At 60.0% G+C, this 11,341-nt stretch overlaps 1 protein-coding gene across 3 annotated transcripts in view; it reads right to left on the bottom strand.

The window, feature by feature from the left end:
• Nucleotides 1-2,404: 2,404 nt before the first annotated feature.
• The window catches only part of SDK2 (sidekick cell adhesion molecule 2), a 41,164-nt gene continuing 32,227 nt past the window's right edge, over nucleotides 2,405-11,341 (bottom strand). The window contains exons 26-45 of one of the 3 annotated variants that reach the window (XM_042865276.1): nucleotides 11,158-11,273; nucleotides 10,827-11,016; nucleotides 10,498-10,596; nucleotides 10,032-10,226; nucleotides 9,754-9,955; nucleotides 9,455-9,558; nucleotides 9,270-9,340; nucleotides 8,972-9,107; nucleotides 8,158-8,214; nucleotides 7,833-7,934; nucleotides 7,548-7,663; nucleotides 6,640-6,826; nucleotides 6,395-6,532; nucleotides 6,167-6,328; nucleotides 5,909-6,034; nucleotides 5,098-5,262; nucleotides 4,823-4,963; nucleotides 4,023-4,161; nucleotides 3,753-3,879; nucleotides 2,405-2,797 (exon numbers count right to left, since the gene is read on the bottom strand). In XM_042865276.1, coding sequence (XP_042721210.1) covers nucleotides 2,444-2,797; nucleotides 3,753-3,879; nucleotides 4,023-4,161; nucleotides 4,823-4,963; nucleotides 5,098-5,262; nucleotides 5,909-6,034; nucleotides 6,167-6,328; nucleotides 6,395-6,532; nucleotides 6,640-6,826; nucleotides 7,548-7,663; nucleotides 7,833-7,934; nucleotides 8,158-8,214; nucleotides 8,972-9,107; nucleotides 9,270-9,340; nucleotides 9,455-9,558; nucleotides 9,754-9,955; nucleotides 10,032-10,226; nucleotides 10,498-10,596; nucleotides 10,827-11,016; nucleotides 11,158-11,273 — 2,927 coding nt within the window. In that variant the 3' untranslated portion in view covers nucleotides 2,405-2,443. Of the gene's footprint in view, nucleotides 2,798-3,752; nucleotides 3,880-4,022; nucleotides 4,162-4,822; nucleotides 4,964-5,097; nucleotides 5,263-5,908; nucleotides 6,035-6,166; nucleotides 6,533-6,639; nucleotides 6,827-7,547; nucleotides 7,664-7,832; nucleotides 7,935-8,157; nucleotides 8,215-8,971; nucleotides 9,108-9,269; nucleotides 9,341-9,454; nucleotides 9,559-9,753; nucleotides 9,956-10,031; nucleotides 10,227-10,497; nucleotides 10,597-10,826; nucleotides 11,017-11,157; nucleotides 11,274-11,341 lie in introns of all 3 variants that reach the window. The other 2 variants (XM_042865274.1, XM_042865275.1) reach the window with 2 other exon arrangements.

The following is an 11,341-nucleotide window of genomic DNA, read 5'->3' as shown; positions in this document are numbered from 1 at the left end:
GGCTCCTTTTAGTGCTTCTCAGCAGCTTTTGAAAGCAGTGTGAAAAAAAGATTGTAAAGCACTTTTAAAAGCCAAGGAAAATGTGCCTGGGTTCCCAGCAGCCAGTCCCCTCCTCCCCAGCAAGCCCAGCCAGCACATCAGTGCCTGCCAGCTCTGCTGATGGTGCTGCCTTGGCCATGCAGGAGATGCTTCTGAGAGCACCGCCTGGTTTCTTCTGAGCCCGAGTGCTGCAGTGAGGTGTGGGAAGCACCAGGCAGGCAGCCCGAGAGCCATCCCAAATCCTCCAGCCCCACAGCCTGTGTGCATGCTGACCATGGCCAGAAACTTCCCTAATCACCCCCTTCAGCCCCACAGGCATCAGCTTGTGCCCAGAACTAAAGGTTCTCACCCCTTCCTTGTGTCATCCACCCAGTTAACCAGCCAATCCATGCACTCCAGCAGGATTGTGCTGCATGCTCACCACCAGCACCTCAGCACCCGCAGGAGATGCAGGTCAGAGCCTGGCACAGGCAGGGTTTCTCCACCATTCACAGCAAGCACACTTCCCTCCTAACCAGCAACCCAAAACCCACCCCAGCCACCCTAGTGCCCCCGGCACCACCATAGGTGACAGATCCCATACAGTGTGACAAGCATCCAGAGCTGCAGGCAGGATGCACAGACCTGGATCTGCCCCCTGCACAGCAGAGATTTGGGGTTTCAGCTTCTCCCCTCTGTCCCCCTTGGCTGCTCCAGGCCTGATAAGCACAGTGCTGGCCCTTGGCAGACTGCAGAACCCAGCCAAGCGCACACTGGGGAACACGTCAAGGTCAGCACAGAGCAGCTGGCTGTGTTGTGTCTGTGCCACAGGGAAACTGAGGCAGCACAGGCAAGATGTGCCACTAACACCACTGGCACTGAGACCATCTCCAGCCCAAGGATGTGCATCCTCCGTGTCCCTGCAATGGGGGCACGCTCTGGATGCTGGCTGCATCACAGCTGCTCCCAGGGAGCCCTTGCATGGGCTGCTCAGATTTGCTTGGCTTCTCAGCACAACCCTGCAGGGAGCAAGAATTCCCTTGCCTGAGGCTGGGGCTGGAGCCAGGCAACAAAAAAGGAGCAGGATTTGTCCAGCCCACCCCTGCCAACATCCGCACTCAAGTGAGGAGATGCCTCCCTCCTCAGCGCCCATGGAACAGACAACACCGCTGCCCCTGTGCCAACTCCAAAGTAGGTTGGATGAGTCACCTGCCAGCAATGCCCCCTGCTCTCTGCTGGCTGCGGGGACGTGGTTACAAGATGAAGCAGGGACAACACTCCCACAGGTGGCAGCGGCTGGGGAGCAGCATCCCCTATTCCTCCCCAGCTCAGAGGAAAGGTGGAGAGGGCACCACATCATGCACCCAGCTCCAACCGGTCCCCAAAAGCAGCGCTTGCACAAACACTCCCGACGTCTGCAACCAGCCCCATGGTCCTAAGGAGAAAGCAGCCCCAACCAGGGAGCTGTGTGCTGAGCTGTGCCATAGGGATGACTCTCAGTGCAGCAGGTTGGACAGACACATCTTACTGGCTCCTTCTCCAGCACAGCACGGTGACAGACAGGTGAGACAGGGTCATCCTCAGGCTGTTTATTGGCATCTCTTGGTGCAGCCCCACCAGCTGGTGCCTGGCTCACCAATAGGCAATAGAAGAGGGGAGAGGTTTGCTATGCAGAGAGCACCAAAACCACCCCCTCTCCAGCCCCAGAGCACCCCGGGCGTCACCACCGTGTGCCTCTTAAGCTCCCAGGCCTCTGCACAAAACAGAATTAAAATAAAAACACCTCCACGCTGCCAGAGAGGCAGAGGAGCAGCCACAGTCACTGCGTCACCCCGCCGAGTCCTCTCCAGGGTGCAAATCATAGGAGACATCAGCACCACTTGCACCCCTGGGGGCTGCGCTGGGCCAGGGGCAAACAAAGAGGGCAATTCATCGTCCACATGGCTGCTGGCCCCATTTCTCAGAGGGTCCAGGCTGGGGGCTTCACCCCCAGAAGGTTACACAAACAGAGCCCCTCTCCCCACACAGTCTCCTCTGCATCACTGCCCATTCCCACATCCTTGTGGGACCCATAAGTTGGGCTGTGGCACAGCCAGGGCCCCTCTGCAGCTTCCAGCCAAAGGGTCCTTAACACAGAAAGCTTTGGCCAAAAAGAGGAGCTGGGTTTTGCCCCCAGCCCCAGCACTGTCACTTGGCATCCTGCTCCAAGTCCTGCAAAGGAAAGGAAAAAGCCTGAACCTGAGCAGCCCCTCCTCAGGCTCTCAGCATCTCCATCCTCTTCTCCTCCTTGATGCTTGTTTCCTTGATTTCTTGCATTCTTTTTTTTTCTTTTTTTTTTTTTCCTTTTTTTTTTTTTTTTTTTCTTTTCTTTTTTTTTTTTGCTCCTTTGTTTCATGTGGTTTTCTTCTGCTCTTCCCTTTAAGTATCAAACAAAAGAGGAAAACCCAGCGATGGGGGCTCTGGAGCCGGGGGCCAGGCTGCTGGGTGGGCGGTACAGGGTGCCAGGTTGGCTGGGGGGGTTGCCGGGGGTCTGTGGGGTGGGAGTCCTGCTGGCTTTGGGCCGGAAGAGGCTGCCCTGCTGTGTGGAGGTGCTGTTGGAGAGGGGTGTGTGGTCGGGCTCCCCGGAGTCGCTCTCGGTGTAGCTGTACGCCTGCGCCCGTGAGATGCCCTTCTGCTGCCTCCGCCACGAGTTGTAGTAGGTGGGGTCACTGATGTAGTGGTTGACAAAGGAGTGGGCTTTCTGGTGACCAGGGTCCACCTCGTACTCGCTGTCGCTGCCCTAAGGGACAGTGCAAAGAGTGAACGTGGGGCAGAGCCGCCCGTCGCCACCGAATCACAGAGTAACGATCATCAAAGATGGGGAGAGCTTTCCCAAAAGATGGAGGGGGTGAGAACGGCTGCAGCACAGCAGGGGCGGTTCTGCTTTCTGCTCAAGCGAAATAAAACCTCGCACAAAAGGGCTGCGTGGCCCTGGGGCCCCGTTGTCCCCGGGGTGTGAGGACGGGGGTGCTGGCGGGCAGCCGCCTGCCTCCTGCTCGCGGTAATTGGATTCAGCTTCTCCTCGGCGCGCACAAAGGGCCCATTGAGGGGCGGCGGGGAAGCAGCACCGCGCCAGCTTTCGGCTCTCGCCGCTCTTCACAGCTCCTCAAAGACACTCGATCTCCGCAGAAGGGAGTGGGGCTGGGATCCGCGAAAGGAATCGGTGTGGGTGGAGAAAAGGGGGCTCGGGGCTGACCCTGCCTGGGGACAGGGCTGTGCCGCAGGGACCTCCCTCCCGACCCCCAGGCTTCGGTCTCCCCTTTGTCGCTGCTTTGCAGCATCCGGCCCCTGGGGTGATGCTCTGTGCTCCCTGAGGGCTGTGCTCCTGCCCGGCCACAGCTGCCCGCTGCTCCATCAGGACACAACAGTGCCATTCTGCAGGCTTGGCAGAGCTGCGGCCGTTGCCATCGGTGACCGGGCAGCAGGACAGTCCCCAACCCCGCGCTGTCCCCTGCAGTGCCACATCCCTGCACATGGATCGGGGCCGTGCCAGCTTCCCATTGGGTCTGTGCCTTGAGGCCGTGGGGAAGCACTGCTTAAGGGCAGGATGGGGCACGGGACAGGCAGTGCTGTTCCCAAACACAACCCAGATCTGCACGGTGTGGGGAAGACGCATTAGGAAGGCTCCCAGCAGTGCTCATCTTTCTCCCAGCCCCTGAGCCCCCACATCCCAGCCCTGATTGTGCAGTGGGTACCTGGGAGTCAGAGACCTCGGAGGGTTTCTCCGTCAGGCTGCTGCTCTCGGCGGGGATCAGGTCGTTGTACTTTGTCACATCCTCATCCGAATAGTGCAAGCTGCCGGGGCTGGGGCGCGGCGGGGACCTTGGGGACAGGCAGGTGCTCAGCACAAGAGCAGCTCAGGGCACAGCGGGATGCCTCTGAATACACCAAGAGCCCCCCCAGGACTGTGCCCATGGGCACGATGTCTGACCAGCCCCTTCCTTTCCCATGGCACGGGCCCCTACCGGGTATAGATGCCATTCTTTCTGCAGAAGGAATTCTTGATGGAAAGGCGCCGGTTGTTGAGCTCCAGGGCAGGGAAGCTGCTCTCATCCAGGCTCACCATCTCACCGTGGGTCAGGGCGTTTGCCTTGGAGCCATTTCCTGCAGGACAGGGATTCAGCATCCTTCAGGCTCCCTGAGCCCTCCAAATGGGGAAGTGGCATGGGGTGATTCAGCCCCATCCCCTGCCCACACTGAGGGCAGTGCAGTCCAGGAACACCCATGAGATGCCCTGTGCCCCCAGCAGAGCCAAGCTTTGGCTCACACTCTGCCCTGCTGTGCTGCCTCCAGTTCAGCGGCTGTTTGCTTAATGAGGAGGTCTGGATTTTCCCCACAATTTGAGCCCTTGATACAGCTAAGAAAACAGGGCTGTGTTTGACTAATCCCAGTGACCTCCGCCGAGCCCCTGAGCTGCCCTGACTCCACAGCTGGCAGCAAGACAAACCGTTTATTTAATCCTCAGCTCCCAGCACTCTCCACATAGCATGCAGCAACTTCCTGGGACATCAGAAGAGCCCTGGAGCAATCACTCTGAGGCAGGCTGGGTGCTGCTTTGGGTGCTCACCACCCCACTCAGACCCCAAAAGCAAGCGGGGGTGCCCTAGAGAGACTCTGATATGGGGCAGGGCTCTGCAGCCCCCAAACGATTCCCCCCTGCCCAGCACGCAGCCTCCCCATCACACAGGCACATCATCCCTCCTGATGTCCCCAGCAGGTCCCCATCACTGTCACCACCACAGAATAGCAGAACCCCAGCGCTCACCCGAGTCTGACTTCTTGGCATACTTCTTGCTCTGCCCGCGGATGATGAGCACGAAGACGAGCAGGAGGATGAAGATGAGCCCCACCAGGGCAATAACCACCAGGAACCACCACTCCTCATAGAAGGGGTTGGCTTTCTGGGCTGGGGCACAGCATGGGACGGGATCAGAAAGGGACTGCCAGGGGTGGGCAAACTGGTATGGATAAAGGGACCCCAGGAGGGTCGAGCTAGTGAAATGGGGATAAGCAGGAGGATTCAGCATCCCCTGGGGGTACCTGAGACAGAGGGGGATGGTGTGCTGGGGGTCCCATAGCCATAATCATTGACAGCGATGACACGGAAGTCGTAGCTGACCCCCTGCTTGAGGATGTCCATGCTGAAGGTGTAGGAGGTCACTTCTTTGGGAATGTCTTTGATGAGGATGTCCCAGAGCCCCTCGTCTGGAGGAGAGAAGGGGATGGGAGGGTGAATTGATTTCCAGGCAGGGAACATGTCCCTCTGCAGTCCCTCTCCCATTCCCCTCCTCACACCCACACTGGGAGCATCCCCTCTGCCATCTGGAGCCAAGCTCACTCGCTGTAGCATCGTTAACACGCCGCAGCATCCTACAGAGCTGATTTATCACCACCCTCCTCGTGGCCAAGGGCAAGGCAGCTCCCTGGGGAGCACACAACCACACAGCACCGGCTCCCCATTAACAATTGGTCAGATCATCTGTGCTGTGATCTGCAGCACAGAGAAGTCATTAGTGCCAGGATAGAGGAGAAAGTGCAGCTGTGCCCGCAGCTCCCTGCTGCAGGAGTGGGGACTCTTGTTCAGCAGCCCTACAGTTCAGGATGGCTTCAGTGCCCCTTGGTCCAATTCCCCTGGCTGAGGGGACACCGTGACTTCTATGACTGTGAAATCTGAGCTGCTTGGTGACTCACTCGCCCTTTTCCATCTATCCCTTATTAGCATTCTGAGGGCAAGCACACAGCCAACACCAGCTGCTAACCCCTAACTCAGCCCACTGCACGTCCAGGAAGAGCTGGTGCTCCCTGCCTCAGTTTCCCTAAGCCCAGAACACCACTGGTGGAGCTGCAGTACCTGAAGGCCGAGCCTCAATGACGTATCTTGTGATGGGTCCTTGGCCGGGGTCTCCACTCGTCCAATGGATGGTGATGGCTGAGCCATAGCGGGAGATGAAGGGCTCTCCAGGAGGGCCAGGGGCACCTGGGGACCCAGAGCAGAGCTGGTGGCACAAGGGGACAACCCACATGGGACCCACATGGGGGATGAGCACGGGGGAAGCGTCCCCAGCCATAGCTCCTCTATCACCCCAGCACCCCCACAGCCTCCCGCTACCTTCCCCTGGCCCTGTGGTGATGTTGGCTTCAACGTCCGGTCCGTAGGCGAAGGTTTTAGCCCTGATCCGGAACCGGTAGGTGATGCCCTCAGCCAGGTCCTTCACCTTCATCCACAGCGGGCTGTTTCCCTTCACATCCACCGTCACAATCTTACTGACACCTGCAGGGATGGACGCTGAGCCGGGACCCCCCCGAGTCCCCTCGGATGCCCCCGCTGTGCCCTCACCGTCCACGGGCATGCAGGGCTCATAGATCAGCCTGTAACCCTCCAGGATGCCATTGGGCAGCGGTGGTGGCTCCCAGGACACGTTCACTGATGTGGTGGTCAGCTCACTGAATCGGATGGAACCGGGGGCGCTGGGGGCTGCAAGGGAATGTGGGGGGAGTCAAGGACAGCTCAGTGCTCCTGGGGACCCTCCAGCACCACATCAGCCCCAAGCACTGCCCTGTGGAGCTGTGCCATGGCCCCACCTGCCTGCTGTGTCCGGGCCGTAACTGGGGTGCTGCGGGGTCCGTCTCCAGCAGCATTGAAGGCAGCGATGCTGACCCAGTAGGAGGTGTATCCCGTCAGGTTCTTCAGCTTCACCCCAGTCTCGGGCAGGAACAGTGTCTTCACCCGTGTACTCTCATTCTGCCGCTGTGCCTCCCAGAAGTGGATCTGCAGGTCCAGAAGAGGTGGTACTGACACCCCAGCTTGGTGTGCAATGCCAATTCATTCCTCCTCCCCACCAAAGCCTTGTGCTCAGCCAGCCGGCACAGCCCTACTTCAAGCCCTCAGTCCTGGAGTGGCTAGAGCTCTGGGTATGCCAGAGGGAAAACCCAGTCCCCCTCCAGCATGCCTCCAGCACGGCTCCAGGCAATGCCAGGCATCAGACAGACCGTTGCTTGCAGCTGGCTCAGGGACAAGCATCAGTGCACTGCACATCAGTCGTGCTGAGATCACCTCTGAGCTGCTGCTAAATCTCAAAGGACAGGGCTGGGAAGGAGGAATCACGATGGATGCGGATCTAGAGTGCAGGGCAGGGCAGCCCGGCTGCATTCCCATCAGTGACCCTATCAGATCCCCAGCAGCCCGCACCGGGGACCGGGCGCATCCGAGGACCGAAGGCGCCCTCTGGTGCTCAGAGGCGGGCAGAGCCACCCGGCTCGTCCCCACATCCCTTCCCCGTCGGCACGCACAGCATCTTCCTGGGAACCCAGCCAGGTACTCAGCTTCTCACCAGGGTACCCAGCACCCTCCAACAACACTCGCACAGCATCTCTCCAGCACCTTCCCAGGGCACACGGCACTCTGCCAGCCTCTCCCCACGTCATCCCCACAGCCCCAGTGTCCCGCAGCCCCAGCTCAGTGCCAACTCTCAGGTGATGGAGCCCGGTACCTTGTAGCCCTGGATGTCCCCGTTCTGGCTCTCAGCGGGTGGTGGCTCCCAGGTGACATCCAGCTGGGTGGCAGTGGCTGCCTTCACGGCCACGTTCTGCGGTGCTCCGGTGGGCACTGTGCAGAAGGAAGGAGCAGTATTACAGCCCAGCTACAACCAAGGTGGGGGGGAAAGCCTCCCTCGATGTGCAATGGCCCATTGGGGCTGTAAAGAGGGGATGCAGGGGGGGCATAGGGACACAGGACAATGTACCAGGATTGTTCCAGGCCCCTCTAGCAAACTCACCTGCTTCACCTACAAAGACCTCCTGGGGGGGACTGGGGGGTCCCTCACCCACTGCGTTGTACACACTCATGCGAATCTCGTAGCGCCGGTGCTTGCTCAGGTCTGTGGGGAGAGAGGAGATGGGTGAGCAGAATGCCACCTTCCCAAGGGACCCCACAGAACCCCCTCTCCAGGAAACACAAGAGTGTTCCCAAGGGGCAGCGGCAGCAGACAAGCAGAGGTGTCCCCTGGACACAGGACGTGAGGATTCACCTCGTAGAACAGGCAGGCAGAGGGGAGAGACACAGGGAGTGGCAGTGTGGGGGGACAGGGAGCAGTGACTTACTGTCCAGTTCGTACTGGGTGAGGGACACCTCGCTGAGGTTGTGCACGGCATAGACAGCTGGGTGGCACAGAGTGGTGAAAGCAAGCAGTGTTAGTCCTCCTTCCAGCACTGCCTCCCACCCAGGGTACCCAAAAGGAGCCCATCACCTCTGAAGGCTGTCACAGAATCACCCGGGTTGGAAGGGACCTCAAGGATCATGTAGTTCCAACCCCCCTGCCTGGCAGGGCCACCAAACATACACATTCAGATCAGGTTGCCCAGGACTCTGTCCAACCTGGCCTTGAACACGTCACAGCACTGAGGAGCCCTCTAGTCCCCCCATCCCCTGAATAGGACAAGCAGGATCTGGGCATCAGGGTCCCCATGGGGGATCAACTGCTGCTGGGAGCAGTCTTGGGCTCTACCCTTATCCCTCATGTCCCCATTGTTACTAAAGCAGCTGTGACCCCATTCCCTCCAGGGCCTGAGGATGGCAGCACACAGACACGCACAGCAGGAACATCACACAGACACCCGTGTTACATGCACACTTATGGACACCCGTGTGACAGGCACAGAGGGGTCTGAGCACAGCAGGACTCAGCCACACAGCACAGTACAGTGCGTTAGGGACAGTCTGACTGATTGCATACAGCAAAGTCTGATTTGATGGCACAAAGGTGACAGCTCCGTAGGTCACAGCTTGGCTCCAGAATGGTACCCAGCACTGAACACGGGTGCAAAGCATGTGATGCAGGACACTGCCCTGCTGTCCCCCGCCCACCACCACTGTGCCCCACATGTCCCTGTGCTTCCCGAGGCCACAAACACTCACGGGTGAGCTCAGCCCACGTGGTGCTGGGGTTGCCAATGCTGTGCAGGGTGAAGCCACGCAGGGTGTCGTACAGCAGCTCACGGTAGCGGAGGCGGAAGCCCAGCAGGATCCCATTGATTTTGTCTTCAGATGGGGGCTGTGGAGTGGGGAAGGTGAGGAGCTGCTCTGAGCCAGCACCCCCTGAGATGGCTGTCCCCAGCCTCAGCAGGGTGCCTTGTACCCAATGCCCAGCCTTGGAGAGCCATGGAGTGCCGCACAGCACTGCCACCCCTCGGTGCCACCTCCATGGGGACAATACCTGCCAGCGGATGAGCACAGATGTGGTAGTGTGTGGAGTGACAGAGAGGATGGTGGGGGCTTCCTCGGGGGCTGCAGGGCAGAAGTAGGCGGTAAGGCTTCAGAGACAAGCAGGACACCTGATGCCACCATGTCAGTGCCACGCAGGAAGGCACAGCACCACCCCCAGCCCTCAGGGGCACCGACCTGCCTGCAGGGTGGTGAGCGACTCTGACTCCTCGCTGTACTCGCTGTCCCCAATGTCATTCGTCGCTTTCACACGGAATTTGTAGGAGGTGAAGGGCTTCAGCCTGCATGGGAACAGAGCAGGATGGGGACGGTGAGGCCATTAGGCACTCCTTGGGCTCCATCCCTCCCACAGCGCTTCACAACCCTGCTGTGAGCGCTTCCCATCAGGTGGGGAAACCGAGGCACTGGGTGAGTGCCCAAAGCAGAGCCCATCTCTCAGCAACCCCACCGTGACTTGGCATCATTCCGTGCCTCACCTGTCCACGATGACGGCCGTGGCATTGTGGCTGACGGATGCAGGGTGCAGTGCCCACTCACCGCTGGGCAGCTCACGGGTCTGCACCGTGTAGAAGCGGACGGGGGAGAGCCCATCACTGCCCGGCTCCCAGGACAGAAGAACACTGCGGGCACGCACGTCCTCCTGCCGCACCAGCGGCTTGCTGGGGGGCTGCGGGCGATCTGGAGGAGGCAGGGGGCTGGAAGCATCGTGGGCACAGCACTGGCATGCCGAGCCGCAGGCTGGACCCCCTCATACCTCTCTTTTCCGTGGTCACCACCAGGGCTTCAGCTGCCTCTCCCCAGCCCTTGCGGGTCTGTGCCGCGATGCGGAAGAGGTAGGTGGCCTCGGGCTGCAGGCCGGTGGCCGTGTACTGCCGTGTGCTGGGGCCCAGCACCTCGCTGACAGCCGCGTTGGCCGCGGTGGTGTTAAGGCGGTGGGTGAGCTGGTACGCTGCAGGGATGGGGGTGGCACCGTGGAGGACGGCCCCTCAGCACTCCCCATTGCCTCCCCTCCATCCTCACCCCACTCCGAGCCAGCAGTGAGGGGGTCACTCCCTGCTATGTTTGGGGTGGAGCTTGCTGATGTGGGGGCAGCAGGCTGTGAGATGCTAAAGGGTGGCAGGGAGCTGGCCTCTGCCTCTCCCATATTGCTCCTGGCTCCCACAGGCTCTCTGAATCCCTCCGCAGAGCATCATGGCACGGCCACAGCAGCTCCCACCTACCCAGGATGATGCCGTTGGGGGCTGCAGGCGGCTGCCAGATGAGCCGCACAGAGGTCGTCCTCACTTCAGGAAACAGCATCCCCACAGGAGGCCCAGGTACTGGAATGAGAGAGGTGGGGTTCACCACAGAGCACACGAGTGAGTGCAGAATGCCCAGCCCTATGCAGATAGCAACCATTCCCATCCTCTGGGAATGGCATCCTGCGTTGTCCAGGTTAGAGAAGCCCCAGGGAGCAGAGATAGGAAGAGAGGGATGACATGACCTTAGGCACCCTGGGTACCCCTCGCTCTCTTGGGATCTTTCTGCCCTTCTGTGCACTGGCACTCACCATCATCCAGAGTCCTCTCGAGGACAGGGGGCCGGCTGGGCACGCCGTCCCCAATCCTGGTGAAGGCCAACACGCGGATCTCATACAGCGTGAATTTGCCCAGCCCTGTCAGTTGGGCGCTGCGGGAGGCATTGCCCTCTGCCAGCCAGAACTGGGCACGTGCTTCTGAATCCTTCTCCTTGTACATCACCTGAAACAAACCCATGTGGCACAGCTGGGCTTCCTAGGTCTCCCAGGGTGGAACAGAACAGGCTCTCAGAGGTGGCACAGCCTGGGCAAGTTGTGGCTCCTGAGGCAGGGCACAGACACTGGGGCTGGTGTAGCTGCTCACCTTGTAGCCCAGGATGAGGCCGTTGCAGTCTGCCTCAGGGATGTCGCTCCATCGCACCAGCATGCTGCTGGAGGACATGGCCTGTGCTGACACATTGCTGGGGCCAGAGGAGGGCACTGGAGGGGATGACAATGAAAGGTCAGCACTAGGAATGAGTGTAGGTCAGCATTGGGCCGGTGGGAGC

The sequence above is a fragment of the Lagopus leucura genome, unplaced genomic scaffold (genome assembly GCF_019238085.1).
Source record: "Lagopus leucura isolate 7727_CA_CO unplaced genomic scaffold, USGS_WTPT01 Super-Scaffold_797, whole genome shotgun sequence".
NCBI lineage: Eukaryota > Metazoa > Chordata > Aves > Galliformes > Phasianidae > Lagopus > Lagopus leucura.
Note: the sequence above shows the minus strand (reverse complement) of the source record. Positions and strands in the feature narration are given on the sequence as shown.